Genomic DNA, 26,670 nt, shown 5'->3' with positions numbered 1-26,670 from the left:
AATTGCATTTGCCTTCTTTTCACAGCTGTCTCACCTTGACAAACCTGGCTGTTAGGCAGCTCTGTTTTAGAGTAACTGTTACACAGTTGTTTCGTACAATCTCTTTATTAAAGTTGAACTATAACCCATTTTTCCGTTAACAATGTTATCTAATACTCCTTTCATTTTTTGTATGCTATTTTTGTATAAATTTTTGCATGTTATTAAGATTGTATATATTCGTCTGTGCCTTCCCTCTTGAAAAAAACATAGGCAATGTAGTTGCTGCTCCCCAGTCATTACTGAAGTGATATTTTCTTAGAAGTTTTTACTTTAGAAAGGACAATCTTATGTGTCACTGTTTCCACAGTACTGAGAAATTGATTATTTTTGACTGCATTAGCTGTAACAATTTTTAAAGTGTTCCTAGTCTCCATTTGTCATTGTTTTCATATCTGAGACAACATAGATAAGGATTATGGTGGAGGTTGGGGGTTCATTCCTGAAATATCCTTAATCTTCATCCCGTTGCCCCTGTTTAGGATACACTTTTTTTTTTTGTACTTAGGTACAAAAAAGCCTTTAAAGACTGTAACTTTTTTGTATAATAAACTCTTCAGGTATAGTTTATCTTTACTTTTTACTGTGTACCTAAGATGCAGCTTTTTGTGCTGATTTTTCTTTCTCTCCTCCCGTCTCTCTGTCCCCTGCTATTCTTGATATGATCTCTGCATGTTCCTGATGTCTTACCTGCACAATGTTATCAATGATTGGCTTGCCAAACATCAAGTTTTACTCCTTCAACTTGAGATGTGGATCCTTAAACTTTTTACCATCTTTATGTTAAATGAGAGGCTTCTGCTGTTATCTTGGATGTCTTTGCTAACCTTCGCTATGACATTATTTGGGTGTATGCCACTGAAATTCAAAGACCTAGTTATAAACCCATTTGGGATTTTTCATTCTTTATTTAAATAAAAATTCAGCAATACATGGATTAGGTTGCGAGCAGCTGTTTTATAATGTCCTCATTAGTCAGTGAGAACAGTTTTGAGGTAATAGAGTCATTTGCTGCTTCAGTAGCTATTTCATAAATTTATGAGCTATTAGCTCCAAGAATAACTAAGCCTTTCCACTTAAGAGTTTGATTTGTTCTCCATTTTGTGTCTGCATAATCAGTCTCCTAAAATGATACAATTCACTTTATTTTTATCTAATGTTAAAGGTCTGCATCCACATCAAACACTGATGCTGGAACAAATGCCTCATTAGTCTAATGTCTTTAACAGAACCTGTTTTACCAACTTTCCTTCCCCAAAGGAATTGACCCACACGGATTTCTGTTCTTGTTATCTGTTATATTTATTCCAGTCTGACATGTCACTGACACACATTGTTCTACTCTTCATTTCTATTTTGAATATTGTCTATTCCTCCATACTCACATTCTTAGTCATGAGTGCTGTCCCACCATGCTGTGGTTACTCTGTCATGTTTTGTTCTGCACCACGTGCCAGTAATTTAAACCTCCGACTCTTACAGACAAACACAACCAGATAATTCATGATACTCATAAAATGTACAGCTTGTTTTTCATCATCCTATCTCTTGGTAGGTTTTTATCCATTCTTCACCATTTTTAATAGTGTATTAAAAACACGTGTGAAAATGTCCTTGTAAAGTTTAAAATTCCCTGTGTCAGTAATGCAGGCTGTATTCCAGAAGAGTTGTTTCCATAGATGCTTGAAGCTGACCTTTCAGAAAATCCTTTTTCAGATGATCTACCTCATAGTTTCTAAAACCTTCCAGGTAGTACTTGTCCCTGAGCTGCTTGTTTATCTTGTTATCAACTTGTACCTCCAGCCATATTTCAGGGGAACTTGGAAGACTTAAGTTATCTGGGAGACCTGTTTGTCACATGGTGTTCCCCCTGCCCATTGCCTCCTTCCTCTTTCTTCCCTTCCTTCCCCCATTTAAGTACATGTTTAGTTGGCAGGTTTTTGTTTTGCTGTTAACATTGCATCTCAGTTTTCTGAAGTGTCTTAGTTATTTTGTGATTTATAGTCCAAATATGTCTTGGACCCAGCGAAACTGCTCTTTGTGGCTTTATGAATGCAACCTTTTATATCGAGAAGATTATTTTTGGTTTAGTGTGGATAATCCCACACTAGTGTACTTTTTTTTTCCCCCATTAGATACAATTGCCTAGCCTTTCTTTATTAGAATTATGAATATTTTTCCATCATACTTTGTTTATTGTTTGTATTTTGGGAAACGTACAACCATCCAGTCACCTTGATTGCCATGATGCATAAGAAACAGGGATTATGTTGCATGTGTAACAAGTGCATCCAAAAGCATCAAATTCTGATCTGCTGCTTTAATTCTTACAAGTATATTTGTGTTCTGCTGTCTTGTCCTTGAATCCTGCACTAGTAGTCCAGGTTCTTACGCTTTTGTTGCACAGAGTCCTGCTATTTTGTACACGTGTTTAAATAATTTCTTAATAATCAAATCCCCTCCCTTTCTATCTCCTGCTCAATTTTTCTTTTAGTTCTTGCATGCTGAATCTTAGTGATTTACTGACCCTGTGCCTTCTCTCTGCTACAAAATTCCTGAAAGTCTTAAATGCTCTGCTAAATGAAATATGACTTTAAATTATCTATATAGTTCCCTGTACACTCAAATCTGATTTAGTGATAGGAAGAAAGCTAAACTAGTGTAACTGATTACTCTGATGCCTACATGACATCAGGTGAGACTCCATATGACCTTATTTACCTTGCTTCTCCGCAGGTGTTCAGTCTCTTTAACTCAGTGACCTGCTTTCTATTTCCTCCTCAGTTCCACCAACATATACATTGTACAATTAAGGTAGTGCAATTCATTTTTAGATTTACATGCTGTGTAGTTTCTGCAAAGGGTGTTCAGTGGAGCACTAAAGCTTTAGCTACTGTAACTTGGTGAGGCACGTGATGTCATTTCTTATTCTTGAGAAAACCCTCTGGCAGTTTGCAGTTACTATTAGCAGCCTTGAAGTTTGTATTTGGGATAAGAAAGTTCTGAGCTTTCACACATGCCCACCCTCTACACCCTTCTCAGTCTTCCCACGCAAACCATATGACCAATCATACAAATTTTTCACTTAGGATGGTTAAGGTTGCTCTGAAATAAAATGCCAAAGTACACCTGGGTTTAAAACCAGAAAGTAGGCTAACAGTTTTATGTGCATACTCTTCTCCTGCTTTGTGCTCTTTAATCTTGCAATTTACTAAAAATTGCTTTTAAATTAGTATTTTTCCAGTGTAGTATACATTCCCAGATGCTGTGACTCCTGTAAACGTGCATACTAATGGATTAGCTTCTTTATTGTCTCATTACATTTATATTTTTTAATTTTCCAGGAAGGTGTCTAAGTTAATATCTGTGGAGAACCTTCTATTGTTACATGGCATGCAAAAGGAATATGCAGTCATCATCTTATGAGGCTATGTGCTTTATTTGTCTTGCTGCCTTTAGAAACGTCAACTTTGAAATCAGAATTAATTTATAGTGGCTTCCGGCAAACATGTTTGCTTCCATTATGAATAGTTTGTTGCATATTTGATGAATGATGTGCTTTCTTCAGGTTGTCACTTGCAAATGTTCAAAATGTTCAAAATTCAAGTCAAACATCAATTTTAGTGCCTGCTGATGGCAACATAATGTAGAGTGGAGCTACATTTTCTTGTTGACCTTACCAATGCTGACTACCTCCCATGAATCTATCTGGTCCAGTGGTATCTTTTTCAATATAGCCTCTTTCATTTCCTATAGTAGAAGTCAATACTACAGGGAAATAACTTGCATCATACTGAATTATTTTCTTTTGTGAGGTATATGTTAGATAACTATCATCTGAGCTAGTTAATGGAAAACACTTTCTCATAAAAGTAGTAAAGATTTTCCTTAGTGAAGACATCTCTTTTCTTTTCAACATATGAAGTACTGTTTTTAGTGGTCCTGCTAATTTCACAAAAAATTTTTAAAAATCCCGTCAACTATTGTTTCTGTCCAGTTGAAAAGGCCATCTTGTAAAAAGCACTATTACTTTGATGACGTTAGATATTTGACTTTATTGTAATTACTTCATGAAACAATTATTTAAATTAACATTGTCTTTGGAGTTATGTTTTCTCCAGTTTGGTGTGATGTTGGCTATCTTTAAAAATTTTTTGCTTGAATTGTTATATGTTTTCTTTCTCTTTTAATTTCCTTTCTCTTTTCACTAGATTACTGTTTACAAAAGTCAAATTGGAGTCCCTGTGCAGAGGCCCAGATGAAGCACTCCTTACCTGTAAACACATGCTCCAGATTTGGAAATCCTGCTACAATCTCACTAACCCAAGGTAAGACGCTGTAGAATTCCAGGCTGCTCGGTACCTTGCTCAGTAGCTTTTCAGGGCAATGTTAGCATTAGCAGTCCTGCTTTTACTTGGTCTGGTATTTTATATGAACAAACTAATCCTCTGGGAATCTGGAGACTGAAGTGCAAAGATACCAGCTGATTGACATGCAGAAACTGTCCAGAGTTCTGTGAAGTAATGTATGCCAAAGCTAATAAACTGCAGTGATGAGGACTGATTACAGAGATTGGGTAACTGCTATTCTCCTTGATGGGGCTCAATGTACTGGTATTGTCTTGACACCCCCCCCCCCCCCGATCTGGGTTATAGAGCCTTCTATATTGGCTAGAGGAGAGATTGCTGTAGTGGAAATTTAGTTCAAGGACTTTAACTAAATAAAATGAAGGAGAACTAGATGTTAGTTAAGAACATAGAAACATTAGAGGTCATATGGGTAAATATGATGTGCTTGCAAAGTCAGCATGGCTTTTTTTTAAAGGGAGGTCTTGCTTATGAACCTATTTAGGTTCTTAGAGGCATTAACAAGTATTTGGATAAGTTGATACAATCCTATTTGGGTTTCCAAAATGCTTCTTTGGAGGTCCTTTGCCACATATGTTTAGATAAGCCATGAAATAAACAGGAAGGCCACTTTGCAGAAATCCATGCTGGTGTTATTCAACATGTTTATCAAGTACCTGGAGAAGAGGACAAGCAGAATCTCCTGCTATCTGGTTGTTTGAAGGGTTGACAGTTTCTGGAGAACAGATGCTGCAGCAGAAGAGCTTTGTACCAGGTGGCATCGGATACCTGTATAGCAGTATGATGAACATTATCTGTTCAGTTTTTGCTCTTACTTTGTTTGATCTCAGTTATGTAAACACATGCATCTCTTTAAGAAGATTGACGGAGTTGGCTTAATGGCCAAAGAGGGGAAATTGCGTCTCTCCTTAGCGAGCTAGTGAGCAGTTCAGAGCAGGAAGGTTTGGAGGGTGTGGCAGGACAAGCCTGGGAAGGGACCCGAGTCCGTCACAGCGTCCTGAGAAAGACTCTGGTACTGCGCTGGGGAGCAGGGAGCAGGACTCGGGGATTATAGACAGTAAGTACGTCAGCAACCAGAAAGGTTTGAGCAGAATTATTTTTAACTCAAAGTCACTGAACTAGCAGCAGGGAGCCGGGAGAGAATTTCTCTTCTAACTTAGTGGGTGGTGGTTTATTTTAGTTGGCTGTTTGTGTGTGTGTGGAGCGGGGTTTAAGAGTTTATTGTCAGACTGCTGTGCAGAATAGTTACCATTTATATGTAAGCTTAATTTCAGTGAGGCTTTGCATGTACTCCAGCACAACTTTTCACCTTCCATCTCTGCTGTTGTATCCTCTACACTGATCAGGGCTCTAATCATGGCTTGTCGTTACTTTTTTATTGTTGTTGTGCTAAGAGCTACTGTGCCATGTTAAATACACATTAAGTAATAATGCTTCCTTCAGACATCAGCAGTGACTGTGAAAACTTACTCTTGGCTGTGTTAGCTTCAGACAGCAGTTTGCTATCTCACATGTGTCACCATTCTTCTTCAAGAACATCTAAGTGGAAAAATTAGTGAGGATTACTTTGCATCTGATAGTTTTTACTGCTTTTTTATCTTGACATTGAAAGCTTTTCTTGAAGTTCTGGTTTATGGTAACAAATTAAAATCAAATTAGGAATGGAATGGACAGGAGCTGTGGATAAGTGTCATGATGGAAGGAGAAAGATTTCCCAAATCACATATTCAGAATTACATTAAACAGTGAATATGGATAGCAAGCTGTAACCTTTCTTTGGATGGTCCAAGTGAAATTTAAGGACTGAATACCTTCATATGGTATTACGGTGATCCAGATCTGTCTGACTGGGATAACAATTATCACTTCAGACCTGAAACGTGACTGGGAAGTTCTATTGATTCAACTGCACTCCAGATGTACTGAAGAATGATGATGCAGGATTGTGAAAACTTAAATTTTCCAGCCTCTGTAGTTTTAACATACACTTCATTTTGTTTTAAAGCACCGTTTGAAAATTATGTCTCCCACTGGAAATAATTGAAGCTCTTTTTTTTTTTAATACTTCTTTAAGCCAATAATAAAAGGTCTTTTAATCACTTGAAACCTTTTTTAGAATGTTGTTTTTCAAATATTTAAATATTCTTTATGCTTATTTGAAACATCTTTTTCTATTCTGATTTAGACTGAAAACTAATTTTGATGTATCATTTTCCAAATGAGATAAGAACTCACTTTTTTTATAAGCTTGTGTTTTATGTTAAATAATTCTTCTTGCAATTAATCAGATTTTGTGGGGTACAGTTGGGTTCAATGTCCTCAGTAATCTTAATAATGAAATAAGTTATGTATAACTAGATATATCACACAAAGTCAGGGCTAAGTGCAACACTGTGCCTTACCTTTGTTCAGCTGATTTAGAACAGTTTTCATTTGTCTTTAATTGGCATACAAACACTTTCCTCATGAGATGATTAATATGAATTTAAAACTTATTTTGTGGTGCAACGCTTAGAAGGTTTAAATGTTTATCTTTAGCCTGCTGCTTGAAGTTCATTAGAAAATAGTTCAATTCTTTTCCAGTTCTTAGTTTGCATTAGGAAAACAGAACAAACCACAATGCCAGTGCTGTGCTTAGAAGATACTTACGCTAGGCCTGGCTCTACTTGTCAGCAACATTTGGCATGTCATTGCTTGTGGGTTGAGGAAGTAATTAATACAGCAGTTACCAGAAAATATGCACCAACTGATATAACAACTATAGCTGATAGTGTGTGTCCCAGAAAGTTCCCTTCTGTTTCCTGTGGATTTCTATAATGGCATCATTTTGTAAGGAAATCAGTCATGCAATAATGTTAGGGTAATGCAGAATTTTATTTATACCATTTTAGTAACAGCTGTACAAAGAGAGGAAGTTGTTTCACTGGTTTTTGAAGTGTGCAATTATAAAGAGTTGCTGAAAGGCTTCTTGCCATTCTCTCAGTTCAAATTCAGAAGGAGGGGATTTTAAAATTAAGGCAAATGGAAAGATGTACTGAATTCCAGCCTTGCAGTTTAGATTAAAGTTTCTCGGGCTTTACTTTTAGCTAGGAATTTTGTGGAGTTTTTTCTCTTCGGTAAGAATCAGACAAAACTTTAGCTAAGTTGGGCTAATAGGCCGTTTGCTTTAAAGTTTAATTATTTTTAAGTTTGTGGGGTGCTTTTTTTTAAATGAGGTTTTTAAAAGAGTATTGATAGTGAATAGTACCAGACTTGCAATCCTAAGAATGAAATTACTATATTAACTGTAGAATGTTAAAGAAGGAGTGCACTTATGTGCTTCCTCACACTTTTCTGTCAATGTGTCTCAATACTCGTCTCATCTTAAGGAGAAGGAGCACTTAGTTCTTCAGTCCCTGTTCTTCTGCTGAATCTTTAAGAGTAGTTCTAGGAGGAATTAGTTTTCCAGCAAGTATGTCAGCAAGAAGCCTGAGGGACAGATACTGAGTTATAACTGAAGTAGAAATTAAGTGCATTTGTCCACAGGAGCCATCAGTGAAAACTGCTGCTACTGCTTAAGCTCCTGAGGTGTTGGAAGAGTTCAGAATGTTCCTACTGCCCTATTATGATCCAGTTCAACATTAGGCAGTTAATATGTGTGTGTGTGTATTAAAACAAACCCCCCCCAAACTCCAGAGATAAAAGTGATGCCTTTTATATGTGAAATGCAGTTATGGTATCTTTATAACATCTTTACCTAAAATTAGGTGTCCTGAGTTTAGTGTTTCTCTTCAGTCTGGGGAAAAGTGTGGATTTTCAAACTTAGATCTGCCATCTCGGCTTTGTGTGAGAGCTGTACCTCATATTATATAAAAGCTTAATGTACAATAAATCCCTTCTGTAAAGCTGTTAGCTATGAATCGAATTAGAAGACTGTATTCCCTTTGTGGCTATATTAATTGTGAAAACAAAATTGCTGAAGTAAATATGGATTTAGTTTTGCTTAGCTTAATTCTGTTTTAATGCAGCTGGCGTAATGCACTGTGAGTGGTTAGTGGTGCTTGGTACTAAATTTGTTCATAGCAAGAACTTTTATAGCAGGAACCTTTGTGGGAGGAGGGCAGCATGCAACTTGTATCTCAGTATATAATTTTATATTTTAATAGCTTGCAATTTCTATACTTCATTACAGTGATTCCGGACGTGGGAGCAGCCTGTTAGACAGAGCTATTGCTGATAGACGACAGCTTAATACAATTACATTACCAGATTTCAGTGATCCTGAAACAGGTAAGAACTGCGTTTGAACAATAAAATAGGTAAAATGGTCTGGCCATAGCTAGATTTTGCGTTAGGTTTTTTGTTTTATTTTGCTAAATGAAATCATATTTTCATTGTTGTCATATAAGTGGAAATAGACATTGTGCAATATAAGATTTTTTTTCTTTTTTATTTGTGAAACACTTGCTGACCACGTTCCCTATAAATTAAAATACCTACAGCGTGGATCTTGCTAAGCTTAGAGGTATCTTCTTATGCAAGGGCTAAAAATTAGTATGCTGAACTAGCCTATATGCCAAAGTCTTATGCTTTTCTGTCCATTCAGTATTTGCAAGTACTTTTTAAAAGGTAAATCAGAAAAATTTCAGAAAACTTTTAATCTCAAAAAAACCTGAAGACATTGTTGCTAATTAAATTAATTGAAATCTCTAATATGTTAAAATTTAATTGCATGGGTGGGTTGGCTTATTGTAGACATAGCTTTGACATTATAAGCAAAATTTATTTATTACAGATAATATATACTGTGATATTTTGATACACATATCAAAAATGTGGTACACAGGTACACTACATAAAAGCTAAGATTGTTACATGTCAGTAAATAGTTACAACACGTAATTTGCCTATTTTAATATGTTCAGTTATCAGAATGCAAATTGATATGCCTTAAAACTCATATAGCCAAAAAGCAGGTGAGCCATGCATCCTGTGAAAATTGCAGAAGGAATTACCATGATGATGCTAGTTCCAAAAACATTTACAGTATGTTACTTGCATTCTAAATATTGAGAGTTTTCTGTTTCCTGGGTTGTATCATGCTTTTCCTGGCACTTTTCAGATGTGAATTTCTGCTTAATTGCACTTTGACACAAACAGCTTATGGGAAAGTTTGCCAGCCTATGAATTAGAATACACTGACCCATAAATTAAGATACAGTGAAATCTGTAATGTATCTCTTTGTTTAACATCAGAATTGTGCACTAGGGAAAAATCCAATTTAGATACTTAACTTCTGAAAGTTAAAGTTGGATTGAATGTTCACTCAGTTTTGAAATAATGTCAGTAAACAGAAAATGTTCTGTGCTTGCTATGATGGCAAACAGTTTTGATTACAAAGATCAGGTCACCTGATTTCAAAGAATTGCAGTGTGATATGGTCTGAAGTATGGCATAATTTAGCTTCCTGCCCCTAATGCAGAATTTTCTGTCTTGTATTCGTATAATTAAAATGTATAAGATAACATTATATTATTCTGTAGTGATCATTCTATATTTTAGTCTAGCTCATTGTTTCATTCTAAGGACATAACTAGATTTTAAAGGTTTCATATACATATATAGATAGACATAGATATAGATAATTTATTTTATGCCTTCAACAAAGTGCTTTTTGGGGTGGTGGTGTGGGAGGGGGTTTTGTGGTTATTTGTGGGCTTTTGTTTTTCCCCCATGGGGACACAGAGCTCTTGATCTACATCTTCGGGGTGTCCTATTTCATATCTGCCACACTTGAGAGCATAATGAATTGCTGCTTTTTAAGGACTGCATATTCCTCAACGCTTTTAAGTACCTCATCTAAAACAGTGAGATTTCAAGAAGCTTGCCCCAGATTCAAATCCTGCAGCCAATATCTTGATTGGAAAACCGGATCTATATATATATATGTCTGATTTTTCTAGAAGTTCTAATTAGTCATCTTTTCTGAATCTCAGCTGTGTTGTTAGAGCTTATCTCTACTGTCAAGGAGAACAAGATGGGAAATTAAAAATATGGGGTCCCTTTCTGATTATTTTTCTTATAAAAGGTAATTGTGGAGGATGAGTTGGGGGGGTCTCTTTTTCTATTTTTAAGGGGGGTTGGGGTTGGGTTTGGGGTTTGTTTGGGTTTTTTTTAATTGTTAATTTTAGCAGAAGAAACCTTGTTGCAATACCAGTACTCAAATTCTGGTAAGGACTACAGCTTTGTTATCCACTGTTTTCTATACAGTATTATACATATAAAAGCTCCATATCCAAGTTTTGTCCAAAATTCTTCATCCAGAAGATTATGTAAAAATTTTGCAGACATTAAAAGGTTATGGTACTATAACAATAGATGAAGTCAAGCTTGTCATAGTGTTTGAGTGAGAAAACTTTAAGCAGACTGTCAAAAAAACATTGTTCATAAATGGTAGATGATAGAAACAATAGATGGTCAAGATGTTAGACCTTTATAGGCTGAAAGAGCTCATGCGAATTCTGTGGAACCCCAGTGTTTAGAAATGCAGAAAAAATTTGACCTTTAAATAAGTAAACAAATGTTAAAATAGGAGTATGCAGGAAACATATTGCGGAAAATCCTCTTAGGACAGAAATGTTCACTCCCCTCCTCTTTATACAGTATAATGCTACCATGTGTATACATTTATGCATGTGTATACACATGAACATTTGGAAATTTTCCCCTTCCTAACTTTGCTTGCCACCTGTGATGGTGATCATCTTTGTCTATCTGCTCTGAGTTCGGGCAATTTGAGTACCAAGAAATGAGAGCTAAAAGTCAGATCTGAAGTCTTGTGTACTTGCAATGTCAATTTTAAAATCCTTAAAAAAAAAATACATCTAGCTGTAATGGGTGTAAAACATTCTTTTTCTCAGATGTATCAATTACACAGAAGTTGAAATTGGGGGGGAGGGCGGAAAGGTCTTAAAAACCAGTTTTATATAGAGCACTTACCAATCCCATAATCAGAAATTATTAAATGATTCAAGTTTATATTTGTGTAATCTTTGAAGTATCAGAAGAGTGTATTGTGGATTTCTTACAAAGCTAGACTGTTAATTCTAAGGCCCTGATCAATAGCTGTGGCAAATCTACTTGAAGTTTGCCTTCTATTTCAGCTGGTTTGCCATGAGTGGCAAGCACCCATATTTGTATATGTTGATGAAGGAATTAAATATGGAGGGGGAAAAAAAAGTTCTGATGAATCAATCACTGAAGTAAAATCTCACAGGGAGGCAGGCACATTTCATATCCAATGATAGATATGCATATGCAAATCACATGAGACTCAGCTGGCTATTTTGGTTAAGGTAAATTGCACTCAATCTTTTTAAAAACGGATTATTCAATTTTTTCTGTATTCATTGCAGTCCACTGAGTTTATCATAGGAGGAAACGATAGTAGCTGAGTTTTAAACTTTGATCTTTATTTCCCCTTAAATATATTCTACAAATTTATGCATTAGAACATAGGGGACAAAAAAACACTTAAATTTGTTTTTTTAATCTAGTTTAGTATGGAAGGAGAGTACCTATGAGTATGGGGGGGGGTATGTTGCTTTCAGAAGAATTGGTATTTATTTTATGTAGAAGCCATTTCCATCTTACTGATTGGTGAAATAAATGCTTTGCATTTTTTGGCATCCATGAGTCCATTAAACCCTGTTGGATCTTTTTTCTTTCCTGCTTCCCCCCCTCCCCCTTATCATTCTCTTTGTTTCGCTTTTTAGCCTCTGATACTTCCTCATCTTCTCTCTCAAGAACAGAGTCTCCTCTCCAACTGTTTGTATCTTCTCATCTTCCTCATCCTCATCCTAAACCAGATACCTTTGTCTGGCCCCATGCAGCCTCTCCATACTGTGACCAAGTTCCTGAGCCCCGTACACCTTCTCACTGTAAATTGGCTTTCTATTCCTGATGGGCGTGTTAGTTTGTGCTGTATTTTTCTGATAATCTTCATAACTGATAAACCATGTTTAAACAGTTTAAGTTTCAACAGTGTGGGTGAAAACTGGTCTTTCAGGTGCTCTTCATTAAATACTGAATGGGTTTTTAGAGTTTCATCAGAATAGACTGTTTTATTGGTCCCAAAAGAGGTAAAGTTGCAGACATATTTAATACTCTGTTCTCATGACTGTTAGAGAAAATGATAGGTGTTTGGGTAAAAGGTTATTGGCCAAGACTGCTCTGTAGTATTTACTGCTGTAAATTATTTCCATTGCTGGCACCTTTTGCCTAACAAGACTGTCATTTCTATAGAATTTCATTCTTATCTCTACAGTTTTTAATGACTTAATTTCAGAAAGCCGTTAGCTAATTGCATCCAAAATCTTCCCTGAAAATTCACGTGAAGGAAAAAATTGCCTAAATATCAGTGTGTATTTTCATACTGCAAGTAGGGCGTATTGGAATGATTCAGAGTATTAGAGCAATGAAAATCAGTACTATGCTATTTCAAGTCAAGAGCCATCCTGTTCATTGAAATGATGCCAATTTAAAAATGCTGTAAGATCAATCCCCGTGTTGCTTGAATACAAACTGTACAGTAATGCTGCCAGAGTAGTTCAGGTGGCAGGGTAAAATCAACAGTTTTGCATCCATGTTCTTTTTAACTCCTTTCTATTTCTGTTAAATTGTCCTTCACTTATAGCTTTATGCACAGCACTGTTTTTGTCACTGCATTTACTATAATCCAATCTTAAGAAATTCATTTTTGACACCTAGCCTTTGACTGATACCATGTCAAAGATATTAATTCCTAACAAAATGTAGAAAACAAATCTTTGAATATTAGCAAAATTTACTCATTAAAATAGCTGACATAAGACTAGAGTTTTGAAAACACTAGCTCATATGTAAGCCTGTAACTGGAAATTAAGGAAAGCGCTTCCTTTAGACTCCAGGAAATCTGTGTCCTACAGAAGTTTAGCTATTTGAAGTCTGACTTTCTTCTTGATAAATTTGAATAGTTGATTGATTGCTATTACAGCTTTGGGTGTCATTGAGTTGAACTTGCTCAGACCTACTCTACAAACAGTACATCTCAGTTAGCATTAAATTACTTGTTCTTTGCAGAGCTACAAGTTAATAAGAGCCCACTCAAGAATGAAGGCAAACTGAAAGAATGCAGAAGCCCAAGCACGGATTCCATTATGTAAAGCCCAAGTTTTCCATTTCCAAGCTACCGTATCCTCAGGGAAAGGAGCTTCCACCATATGCATGAGGAGTAGCGGAACCATGAAAAAAACCCAGATATTGGAGTCCTTTGTGTAGTGTAAATAATTAATGAAAGTTAAAGCTCTCTATCTTCTCTATCTTCTTCTCTAAGCTTCTCTATCTTCTGAGTAAGTAGAGGTTTGCCTAGATGCTTATGGCATGTTAGTATAGTTGCCAGGGCTGAAAATCTCATGTTCTGTATCTTGCTCAGTTCAATTTTTTTTCCAGTGAAAGAAGTAAAAGACACTTTGTATTATTGACTTGACTTCCAATTTCTGTTGAACAGGAACATGATTTTGGAGGTGTAGCAAAGGCTCTATGAAAATATTTATTTTAAACAGTAATCTTCTTATTTAATTTTTTTATCTTTTGAAACCCTGTAAACCTGATTTACAGTTTGAAGATTATCAGAAACCTTTTGGCTTTCTTGGAGTTTGTGTGGGTTTTATGTATATATATATATATCTTTTTTTTTTTTCCCCTCCTTCTTACTTTGGATTTTAATTTGTGGTTTGATCTGTTCAAAGGCAATCCATCAGATGCTTACTTTCATGGTTTTTACTCCCTTTTTTCAGTTTGTAAGTAGTATTCACTGTGCAGTTCTGTTAATTTCTTAAGGACTTAAATCACCTTTTCCTTTACCACAAAACGTACATGTTTTGTCCATCAGTAGTGGAAGTTTGATAGTGTGTAAAGCAAGGCTGATATTCTTTGCCCATTCAGTCACCCCAAGGGCTGTAATCTTAAGAGATCTGAATGCACTCAACTAACACTTGCATTTAATTATTAAAGAGGCAGTATGCATTTCTAGAGGACTGCAAATAAAGATATATTAGGACGGTCTTGTATAACATAATGGCCAGCTGCCAGTGTGTTGTATTAGAGAAGATTTTATGCCACTACTGTTCCTAAGGAGTATGTTGGTCCAAAATGCAACACTGCAACTGCTGTCATTTTTCATAATAAACTATTTTCTCTTGTGGTACAAATTTTGCCTGTAGAATAAATATCTTAAGAGTACACTTTAAAATAATGAAATGATGAAAGCAAGCTAAATAACAGAGAATGAAGAATACAGATCAATAAAAATAACTGCTGCTTTAATCAGGATGTGAAATAACGTTCTTTTTCTCTGACCAGTTACATTATAAAGCTGTGTGTTTAGCCTTGAATAGTAAACTGTGGGATTTTTTTTTCATTGATTACTTCACTTTTTCATAGATTTTTATGGGGTAGTACAGGAGACTGATTTGGTGGAGGAGAGGAAAGTAGGAAGATACATAAAACAGCATGTTTGACAGTGGCTAAACTCGGAAAAAATTTTTCAGAGCTGAGAGGATGCTCTATGAATGATGCTGTCCATACCTGACTCCATGCATAACTTTGCACCAAAAGATAAGCTGGCTTCATAATTTGTGATTGTGAAAGGTGCCTCAGACACTTAATGAATTTTATAGAAAAACCTGTTAATTTTGGCTAACCCTGCCAATCTGTCTTATCAAATGCATCACTTCAGTGATGTATTAGTCCTGCAGAAGGTACTGCCTCTTTGTATCATGCGATTGCTTTCTTTAGCACAGAGTTCTCTGTATGTCACACCACTAATATTCTTACTGCCAGCTTTGTGTGCATGTAAAGTTGAAAGTCATGGGATTTTTCCTCTTTTCTCCTGCATGAGCATTGCTGTTACAGCATTTTTTTCTTTATGTAAATGTTGAAACATTGAAAACATGATGAATGTAAAACTGTTTAGTAATATTCTCTTTTATGGTATAAAAAGAAATCCTGTTACAGTGTTTTTGTCAGTTGATATGAACATGTTTCATGAAGGATGACAGTCCACTCTTTTACTCATTTTCAGAAGGAAAATTTGATGTACGTAAAAGTGAGGTTGTTTTTCTCCAAGCCTGCATGCCAACTAAGTGCTGATAGGGTCCATGTCTTAGTTCATGTCCATTAGGCTACATTCTGAAGAATTTATTGGGCAATGACCAAGGAAAGAACTGAAGAAGTCATAACACATGTATTTACATAGGGTGACTTAAAAATGGTATTTAAAAGATGGGTTTCATGTAGACTCTCCTGTAACATTTATCTTAAGAAAAGCCTGAAGAGAATAAATTGAACACTTTGTTGTTCACAGAAGTTGAACTGTAGGTGTGACTTGGAAAAGAAAGGTTTCTGTGAAATGACTTAACTTCCTGGTTAAATTGTGTTTGTACAAGGCTGCTGTTAGGTTTTCTATTTGAGATTGAATTGAAACTTTGACGTAACTATGGTTGTTGCAGATACTATGTTAGTATGGTGAGTAGAAACTATAAACTCTGGACAAATGTCATTATAGGAAACGAGTGGGAGGTTATACCTTTTTGGTTTAGAAACACTTCATTATGATTAAGACCTTCTGTCACACTTTGCAGTTTGCAATGTGATTATGATTCCAGATGTTAATCAATAAGTAATTTAAGTAGTGGAATTCTAGATCTTGCAAAGACACTCCCCGTTTTGTGCTTGGCCTTTTTTGTATAAACAAGCTTCAGAACAAAACTAAACAAATGAAACAAATGAAAGTCAGTAGCCAGGATCCATTTTGGTGATATATTACTTTTCCAGACCTCATGCTTTTATATTTCAAAATAAACACTCTTTGCTGCTTGTGGTATTTTGAGGGAATTTCTTCTTGATTCTAAAATGTCACGCTATAACAGCAGGTCTAGAAATTGTCTTGGAAGAGCAAGGATATTTGTGTGCGTGGAAGGTACGGTAGAATTTTAAACCAGAAATTACTGCCACTCTATCTGAGCATTCGAAGGAAGCTACAACTGAGTGAATTGTAACACTGAAAGTGAGGATATGTTTGTGTTTGGCTGAGGGTACTGAACACAGACCAAAGAAATCAAAATACAGATAAGGCTGCGAAGAGAGAGCGGAGCTTATGACAAAACCAACAGGGAGCCACCAAATAACTGGTTACATAGGATCTGTGAGGCTTCAAGCAGACTTTAAGATCCACGCTTTACCTTCAGTTTCTCACAAACCACTCTGTATCTTTACCAGTGGTAGTTGAAATTACTACACATTTTAGAATTGTAATGTGAGTATAAGGATCTGAATCTGGGGTCCCCTGGGTTAGAACAAGGAACAAATAGTTCAGATAGTTAGTTCTAATAAGAAAAGGGTTGAATAAAATTTTGAGGAAGGTCAGCAAAAGGTTTTTAGTACACAGAGTCTTTAAATGATTTTTAGTATTCTGCAAAATGAAAGCTTACTAATTCTGTTTTAACAGAAGGACCCAGAAATGAGTCGGATGACAGCTAATTGTGGCAATACTAAAGAAGCATTTAGGGGTTTATGGGTTAGAGTTATCGGCATGATTGCAATCTACCTGAAAGATGCCTGATTGGGCAGTGTCAAAACGCTACTGTTGTTAAAAAAAAAAAAAAAAAAAAAGGAAAGAAAAAAAGATAATAGCAAAACTATGATAAAGGATACAGTGGCTGGCTGATTAGATATGCAAGGCTGCACTAGAGGTCATCCCTCCTCCTTTTGGAAACTGTATAGCCGTGTGCTTGATATCTCTCTTAATAGCCACTGCAAGGAGGGTTTTTAAAGAAACAAAACCAAACAAAAAAGACCAATTATCGATACTGTTGTGCTGTTTCGCAACATCCTTAAGTTCTCCACGTTTTAAATAAGACTGAAGCATGTCGGATTTCAAAGGCTTGGATTTCCAAACAGCCCTGCGGAAGATTACACCAAGTTTCTTTGTGTGCTGCTTAACATTGATCTTCAAACTTAAACCCTGAGAATCCATTTAGTTGGGATGTTGTTTAGAGGCAGCTTAAATTTAGTTGATTATGTTGAATAATCTGTAGTCTGAGTTTCTAAAACAGTTAAGTTACTTGTTCCACGTTGAATTTTATATTGTTAATATTCATAATTGATTTAGAATACGTTTTTATATTAGCTGTTTTAATTTAGCGAAAGATAGGAGGTAACTATTTTCTAGTAGTCTGATTGAAGTAAAGACACTTGAAGACTGTTACTTTGTATACATGTGTGTTTTCTTCAGAGAACTAGTTGCTGCAATATGTGAAGGGATGCCTTTTTCCTAAACAGGAAATATAAGCAATTTGAATAATAACACTTTGAAAAAAAATTTCTAGAAAGATTTTTTTATTATTATTTGTTTTTGTTTTGGTTTGGTTTTTTTCTGCCACTCACAATAAAGTTCAAGATAGGACTTAATTACCACAGGAAGCGCTCAGTATCCACTCTGTTTTAACTTTAATATAGGTGGCACTGCAACTCATAAGAATTTTATTACAGTATAGTTCTTTTTTAGATAGAAATTGATGTATAAAAAGTTTTAATAATACATTACCATGTGTGCTTTATGGTTAAGTCCTAGAGGCTTAAAATCTAACAGCACACTTTCTATATGAAATTACTTGTGGCCTGGCTGGCAGCCAGAGTCCTTGCTTTAAAGAATAGAAAATATAGGTTCTTTTTAGTACCAAATTGAATACTTGCTTTTCAGAAGGAAGGGGTTAGATGATATCCATTGTGTCAGTGAATCGCACCCTTTTCTTTACAAATTCTGGAGAGATGAGGAGGCTCTTTCACTATTAGTCCCTGGAAGGCAAACAAGTGACAGGTTGTAGTGACATGCATTTACAGAAGTGGGTGTCAGACAAGAAGAGGATTACTGGTGACTAGTGTTTATTTATGGTACCTTTGCTGATATTTTTCTTTGAATACACTCCACATGCTTCTTGCTTAGACTTCCCTTTAATATTTCTTCAGAAGTTAAGCCTTAAAGATAAGACACACAAAAACATTAGTGAATGTTCAACTCTGTGGGCTGGAGTTTGAGTTGTTTCATCAGCCAGTAAAGGAAAGCAAAGTCCACGGCCAGATACTGTTTCAGATCTTCAGGGCAATTCCTTGTTCATAATGACATATGAAATGCTAATTATGTCCTGTGCTGCTTTTCCCTTGTTTCTGTCAGTTAAGGGAAACATGATGCACACTTCCAGACAAACTTTATCCTCCCACTGATCTGCGTGCTAGGAATTTCTTCAGCTTTTCTGGTTTGCTGATTTATCTTGTCACACTTAAGAATGTATGTTTTATGTGGCAAATTGCTTCTTGTTAAAATTCTTAGAAAACCTGTGATATTGAGAGTGAAAGTTTCATTTATTTCTTAACTGCTAGTGATGAAGATGAGCTTGTGGGGTGCTGTTCAACCTGTACAGGATTCAGTACTTTCTTTTGGGGTACCTGCCATTGTTGACCATTACAGATATGTTGATGGGCTTAAAAGACTTCTCATCTGATTCAATATGGAATATTTCACTTCCATTATTTATTAATCAGGCCTAGTCAGTCTGAGATTTTGTAATTTGTAATTATAAAACAACTAGAGATACGTTGAAGCTTAGATGACAAGGAGCATAGCTTAAAATATCCATTGTCTTGATTTAAAAAAAAAAATCATGACTAAATAAGCTGTCAGTAATTGGCTATCCAAAGTACACTTGCCATTAGATATTCTCTAGTCATAGAAGCTTTTTTAATTCCAGTACTTTGAAAAGGGTAGTATTTGGCAATGAGATTCTAATCTCATTTGTAAATGCTTCATTTTATGAGAATTACCCTTTACATAGTATACTTTGGGAGTGTTCTTTATGCAAGGGACTTTTTTGCCACAAGGCATTTAATTCAGCCTTTTTGATTAGCTAAGGTTTACATTCAGTGCAGTTTAATTCTGTATTTGTGATGGTGTATGTTGTAATCATCTTGTATATTTTAGTTCTCTTTTTTTGTACGGTTATTGGTCTTAAAATAGTCCTCTAATTGCACTCTATGCAAAGACATAGCAATTACTAACATCAAAGTGCATGCAGCAACCTGAAGATTACAGTGTACAATACCATCACAAACCTTTTTTTGGATCGTACGTTGCCAGAAAAGAGGTGTCGAGTTTAATAGAGTATTCATAGTAGCAACCCAAAAATGTGTCAGGTATAGTTACCAATGTTCATTGTGGTTTTTATATAGTCTTTCAGAGCAGTATAAAAGCTTTCATAACAAGGAAAATTAACCTGACATTTCAAAAAACTTCTCAAAAATGGTATAAGTAAATTAAATCTTGAGGAGTTTGGGGTAAAACCTCTTATGAAAAGAGTTATAATTAAATGTTTTATGCAACGTGTGTGGCCTTCATTCTTTCTATGGTGGTAATTTTTTTCATTACTTCTACAGGTTCAGTCCATGCCACATCAATAGCAGCTTCCAGAGTGGAGCAAGCGCTGTCTGAGGTTGCTTCATCTCTGCAAAGCAGTGCCCCTAAACAAGGTCCCTTGCATCCTTGGATGACTCTGGCTCAAATATGGCTTCATGCAGGTACTGTGAAAGTAAAATTCTTTCTTGTTCTTTCTTCTCCCCTTTCTTGCTAGCCTAAGGACTTGCAAAAATCTCTTGGCTTCATTCAGAATCTGTTACCATTTATCAGATCAAACTTTTTCCAGGTGTGTGCGTGGCATTGAAGCAAGTCAAGAAATGAAAAACACATTACAGTTGCTTGTGTGTAAGATCATTTATGTAAGATAAGGCAGTAGTTTTATAATGCAGCTGTTATCAGTGGAGTCGTGTTTTCTGTAGAACAAAGGCAATACTCTCTCCCTTATCTGTGAAGAATTTAGTTTCTGAAGTATGTATTTGGAAATTTAGATGCCCTAATTCCATTGGTTGGAAAAAGATGTTTGTAAGATTATTGAATAGAGTTCCTGCAACTAGAAAAACTTTATCATTGAAAATAAGTAACTCTGCATATGTGGAAAAAAAGAGGGAGTAGTACTATTGAGCAACCTGTCCCTTGCAGCTGTTATAATGAGCTGTTATTCAGTTCTCTTCCTTCTAGCTTCGTTAATGTAAAAGGCCCAGGATTGTTTTTCTAAATGTGGAGTTCTCTTGAGTAGGTTTAGTATTGTTATGCTGCTTCAAGCCTCAAGCTAAATGCAATATCGTAAGTGGCTGTTACATAAAATTTTAACCAGAAAATGCTGATCCAGTGTATTTTTACAGTTTAAAATGTATACCATGCAATTGTTTTTTATTGATACTTGCATCAGGAAGGTGTAATTTAGAAATAAGTCAGCAACTGTTCCACTTTGGTCTGGTCTCAGACTTGAGCATTTTTCAGTGATGTAATTTTTTTTTTCTTCATGTTTACATTCAACAAAGCAGTGCTGTATTTCTTAGCGTTTTAATTTACCTATTTTGCATTAACAGTTTTATTGTGTGAAAGTCATTACAGGGCAACAGCTGCCAGTTATTAATTCATGTTTTAGATAAAAAGCCCAAAAGATTGGAAAGAAGAGCAATGACAGTGATTAATAATAGTGATCTCATTTGAGGGTGGAAGGGCTCCTGGAAAGCAACACAGATTAGACAAATCACCTGCCCTGCATTGTGGCATCACTGGTTTTAAATATTTATAAACCATCACAGATGGCCATCTACAGTAACTCTTAGCATCTATAATGCTGATAATTTCTCAGCCTTCTGTGACAGCTTGTTCCACTGCTTATTTTCTGTTAATTTTTGTTGGTCATGTCGTATTGCTGCTAATCCAGTCCATGCAAGTGACTGCTACTGTTTTGCCTACAAAGGAGGGGTCTGGACGCTCTTTGCTGATTCCTTTTTAGTTCACAACTTAGTCAGGTTTGCATACATGTTGGTGGTCTGCTGCTGCAATCTGCTGCACAGTCCACTTTTCACTCTTAAAAATACCTACCTCGGCAAGCGTGGCCTCTAGGCCATATTCTTGATTCCCAGCAGGAGGAAGCATGGGTGGGAAGTAGGAGAGAGTTGGGCTGGAGAATGAACTCAAGTGTTAAAGATCCAGTATGTAAAGTATGAAGAGTGCTCTGACTCTTTGTGTATAGGGAGCAATGAAAGAAAAAAAACAGGAGATGAAAGAGGGCTTCTGTCTGCCTTCAGAGAAGGTACTGCAACCTGAAGTCTCCTTCCTCTCCACTTTGGAATGATCCTGTTCCTGATACTTCTGCTGGGGATTTGTGCTGCATTTCAGAGTGTTTAGGTATCCTGCTATTCAGCCACTTGTCCTGCTAGAGTAAACGCCCTGAGCCTTGAGAAAAGGCTCTTTACTGTAGGAACATTCAGAATAAAGTTTTCTCTCAGAAGCACAATACAAAGCAGATATTGTGGAAGGTATCTTCATCGGTGTATATGGGTTACCTGCATAGAAAACAGCGATAAAATTACTTAACGCCTTACTTAAAGCACACGTTCTTTAAATAACGGTGAAGATTTACCATTGGGAAATTGCATCCTTTTTGAGACTCATGCCACGTTTAACTGTTTGACTCCCTGTATGCTTGTGCAGTGTTTTATTTCTTAGTGTCGGGGGGGGAATCTTTAACAAGCTTTAAATCTTAAAATACAAAAATTGAGAATTATTCTTCCTGTTAGATTATAGAGACATGGTAGAGTTACGTAAATAAGTTCTAATACATGCAAAACTTAGTGGAATATATTTACCCAAACTAATATATATGATGTGAAAAAAAAGAGAAAATGCTTGTTCTTATGGATATACAGTGTCATTCCAGCTGTCATTAGTGTAAATGAGTATGGCATCCAGTCCGAAGAAGTTGGTAACACAGTAACCGGATTTTAATTTTTCATCTTGTGTTTATTAATGGACTGTTTTGACCTTTCATTTCTGGGCATACAGTGTAAAGGTGGAAAATTAGGCTAATTTTAAATGTGAAACAAAATGACTCTTGCAATTAGTACATTCTCCAGTAACTCACTATTAAAAACCAGACCTGTCCCTAAATGATCAATGGCTGTGGTGATCCTTTGAGAAATGCATTAAGACTGAACTCAATATTGCTGTGCAGCTTGATTGGAAAATAGATTGATTTCTCAATAAAATGCAAGCGTAAGCATTGGAAGGGTTTGAACCAGAAAGCATTATTGGCATTCTCTAGGTGGAGACATTAAGAAGAGCACATCAGACTTGGCACCTGGTTTCTCTGCAAACTGCGGCTCTTCTCTGAGATTTTCGTACAAAGTCTGCTGGCACTTGTCAGTTTTTCACAACTGATTTATTTGAATTTGCCATATCGGTTTTTTAACATTTTTATTCAGTTTGAAGTCATTATCTCAGAATGAACAGCTCTCCTTCAGTTTCAGAAACTTCTTGAATGAACTTTCATGCTTAACACCTAGCCACAAGTGCCACTTTCTATTCATTCTTTCATAGTTTTTCAAAAAGCCTGCTGGATATTCTGTTGGGGTGGCATAACTTCTGTTAGAGAAAGGGAGAAGTTATTCTTAAAATAACTCTATAATAACTTTAAACATAAAGGAATTATTTTGCTTAAATGTAATACTTTTAGGAAGGTCTGTTAATAACTGTCAAGTTTCTCTGCTGCAGTTAGTAAGCAGGACAGCAACATTTAGTATCTTACAGTAACATAAGGATAATTTATAAGCAGTATTGCGGTCTCTTGGCTAGTGTTAAAAGCCATTACTACCATACTTGTTTCCCTGCAAGGAATACAGAATTGCAGCTGCAGTCTGTTAAATTAGCTAATCTCTGCTTATTTTTCAGTCTAGAATTATTGTGGTAGTAGATAATCACCTACTTAAGTAATTTTTAGTTTCTGCATATTATTTGCTAATAATTACAGATTTTACTTAGTACCTTTTACAGTCTGTGTAAATTATATTTTTTCCTAACTGTCTTTTCACCGAGCAACTTGGGTGTGTGTATTTAAAACTATGTTTCAAGTCTGATGCTGGAGAAGAGACCATAAAACAAGGAGAGCTCAAATAGTTAGCATTTAAATAATGTAGTGTATTTTATACTCACTAAAATCTTGTTCCTTGTGTAGTAATATTCACCATGTAGCTTTTAGAAGGGCATTCAAGAATGAAGTACCCAAAGCTTTTCCAAAATATTTTAGAGTTTTTTAAAAAAAAACCCTATCAATACAATTCACATTTTATGCTGTATGTCCAGTTCTCAAATTATGGCTACAACTTGCTCTTTGGGTTCTACCAACAGTTAGTAAAATCCTAGAAAAATTTAATTTCTCCCAAATTTAGATTTTGATTTCAAAATTTTATCCCCTCATTATCTTCCAGGTTTGCTATTCTTTAGTTATGCAGTACCATCTCTGACTAGGTGAGGTGGTTCTTTTAGGGTTAGGGGAAAAAAGTGTTCCTGGATCTGCAATTTCATGTGTTAGTTCTTTATGTGGATAAGACATTTTTCCATCAAAAAGCATTTCATGAGTTTCTAAAAATATGCTGCATTAATCCATACATCCACACAGACGTACTACTTATGTTAGGTAGAATGTGTTCTGTGAAATCACTGGGTCAACTGAGGAGAAAAAAAAAAAAAAAAAGTCTTTTCTCCCATCAATAGGATCAGGTCTTAGAGGAAGAAAATAATTTATTCCAGCAACCCTACAAAAATCAGTTAAAGAAATAGAAAATTAGTAAGACCTTTAAAAAACTGTGCTTACTCACCGACTCCTACTGAAAGTCCAGTTTTTGTTAGTCATTGTTATAAATTGATCTTGGTGAAAATAGTTATGACTATTCATAGCAGGTATCATCTGTAAGTTAAGGTTTATGCACTGCTGTAGTGAAGTTGACTAGTTAGGGGTACTATTAAGTCTGTTTAATGCAATTGTCTCAGAAGAAAGCTTCTTCAAAGGCTGTCAAACATCAGTTCCATTCAGAGTTTAGGCATAATCCCAAATCCACTACTGTAGTGTGAGATCCTGATCTGCCAGCCTTTAAACCAAGATGGGTGGCCTGTACTGTACAGTGAGAAGCCTGTCTTGAACAGCGATAGATCACTTTGCTGTTTTGATGGAGCATTTTGATTTGAGCCTTAATCTATAAGACTCTTGTACCGTGTAATATGATAGAATGCAGTTATACAATTACTTTGAGTCTCAATTTTTCTAGGGTCTATACCAACATAAAAGAAATAGAAAACCCAACCCAGAACCTTTGATATCTTTTTCTTGCATTTAGTATCTGTTTATTCCTCCCTTCTCCCACTCTTTCAGCAAGAGATTAAGATAATCCAGCAGGGTAGTGAAATAGCAATGTTGAAGAGTGTCATAAGAGCTACAGAAGGCAAATACTTCCTCTATTGTTAGTTGTTAATCACTTACCGAATGAACCTTTTTTTCCCTTATAGTCAATCTGATTTAGACAAGTGTGTGTCAGGCTACTCAACTGCTTTAATCGGGAGCGATTTATCTTAAATTAAATATAGCTTTTTTTTTTTTTTTTGAAGCTACAGAGTTAAATGTTTTTAGCTTCTGGAGGATATCTTAGATAAAATGCTTGGAAATATGAATAAATTTTGTCAAATCAGAATGCTGATTAAGCATTTCACATGTTCTGCTAACTTAACTAGGAAACTTTTCACATCAAATAACATTATATTTCTTTTAAAATTATCCGAAGTAGGAAACTTAAAACCAGGCTTGCTGTTTAGTGATTGGTAGTGGAGCAATTGCTACTGCTTGCTTAACAGCTGACATGTAAAATTCAGAAAACCCTGTAATTAGTTGTGTTCTCTTACCTACTGTAAGGATCTCAGTGTGCTGTTTTGTGTTGGGTTTTCTGTTCTTAAATAGTGGTGGAATACTGCATGCTCACATCTTAAAACTAAAATGAAAAAAACCCAGACTTCAGTTAAAAATAACGAACTATAAAGAGTTTTCTGGTGTTTAAAACAGCCATTTAGAGGTTCAAACTCCTATTGCATTTAGAAAAGCAGCTTTCCTAAAAGAAGAATTAATTTAAAATAATTTACATAATAATTTCTCTTAAGCTGCAAAATTTTCAGGAAAATAGCCTTTGCTTGGAATGAAACTATTTACAATATAGCACATGTAACAACATCTAGTCATGGTATGATGAAGCACAAATCATTCATTGGTCCTCACATTCCTTCCACAGCTGAAGTCTACATAGGAATTGGGAAGCCTGCTGAGGCCACAGCATGTACCCAGGAAGCAGCTAATCTCTTTCCCATGTCACACTATGTTCTCTACATGAGAGGTCAGGTGGCTGAACTTCGTGGAAATATGGATGAAGCCAAACGCTGGTATGAAGAGGCCTTATCTATTAGTCCTACCCACGTGAAAAGCATGCAGAGGCTGGTAAGTCTTGAGTCCACATTCTTAAATACTTTTGTCTCAACTTATGATATTGTATTGTGAAATCTTAATTTGGTGTGGGTAACCCATAGCTTATGAGTTTTGGATCTATATCCTTACTAGCAAGACAGCTTTGGAAACAGTCTTTTCTGGCTTTTTATTCTCTCTTCTGTGTGTGTTGGGACATAAAAAGGATCTGCAAGCAATAAGACTATTTCAGTCCTAACAGACTGCAGAAAAAGAAGTCATTTGCATCTGCCTAATATTCAGTGCTGCTGGGAAATAAAGGTGGCTCATAGTAAGAGAAGAGTTGGATACTGTAGTCAAGAGGAAAGACCAGTCATTCTGCTAATTCCAAACTAAAAGTTCAATTCTACATGTTGATTGATTACCTTCATGCTATGTCATTTCTTGGGTTTTTTGAAAGGTAGAGAGTCAGTCTTGCCCTCAAAGGAATGTGTAGCTTTAAGTACAAAGGTGCCTTCCCCAGTATAAATGCGTAAGTTTGTTTATATACGTACATGTATATATTCTGTGCTTACTATGTTAGGAAAATTACTTTTTTTAGTCCAGTTTTCTTCCAGATAGAGCAGAGTGGAATAGCTGGAATCAGCTTCTTAACCAATCTTTTTGTTCAGAAGTAGAAGCTGGTTTCTGCCTAGGTGCTTATGAATTATTCAGACAAATTTCTCCTGCATCCCTGAGGGGAACATATGAGACAAAAGATCAGATAGGAAGGCAGTACAGGGAAAGTTTTTTGTTTCACCTTTTCAGCATTTCAAGATATTTGAGC

The 26,670-nt window shown here is 35.8% G+C and overlaps 1 protein-coding gene across 2 annotated transcripts in view; it reads left to right on the top strand.

The window, feature by feature from the left end:
• TTC7B (tetratricopeptide repeat domain 7B) overlaps positions 1–26,670 on the top strand; it is a 125,540-nt gene that overhangs the window by 69,153 nt on the left and 29,717 nt on the right. For both annotated transcript variants that reach the window (XM_010583822.1, XM_010583823.1), the window contains 4 exons: positions 4,251–4,367; positions 8,578–8,675; positions 19,915–20,055; positions 25,678–25,880. In XM_010583822.1, the coding sequence (XP_010582124.1) occupies positions 4,251–4,367; positions 8,578–8,675; positions 19,915–20,055; positions 25,678–25,880 (559 nt within the window). The remainder of the gene's footprint in view (positions 1–4,250; positions 4,368–8,577; positions 8,676–19,914; positions 20,056–25,677; positions 25,881–26,670) is intronic.

This window comes from Haliaeetus leucocephalus, unplaced genomic scaffold (genome assembly GCF_000737465.1).
Source record: "Haliaeetus leucocephalus isolate CR32 unplaced genomic scaffold, Haliaeetus_leucocephalus-4.0 Scaffold932, whole genome shotgun sequence".
Classification (NCBI taxonomy): Eukaryota; Metazoa; Chordata; class Aves; order Accipitriformes; family Accipitridae; genus Haliaeetus; species Haliaeetus leucocephalus.
This window is presented reverse-complemented; position numbering and strand designations above follow the sequence as displayed.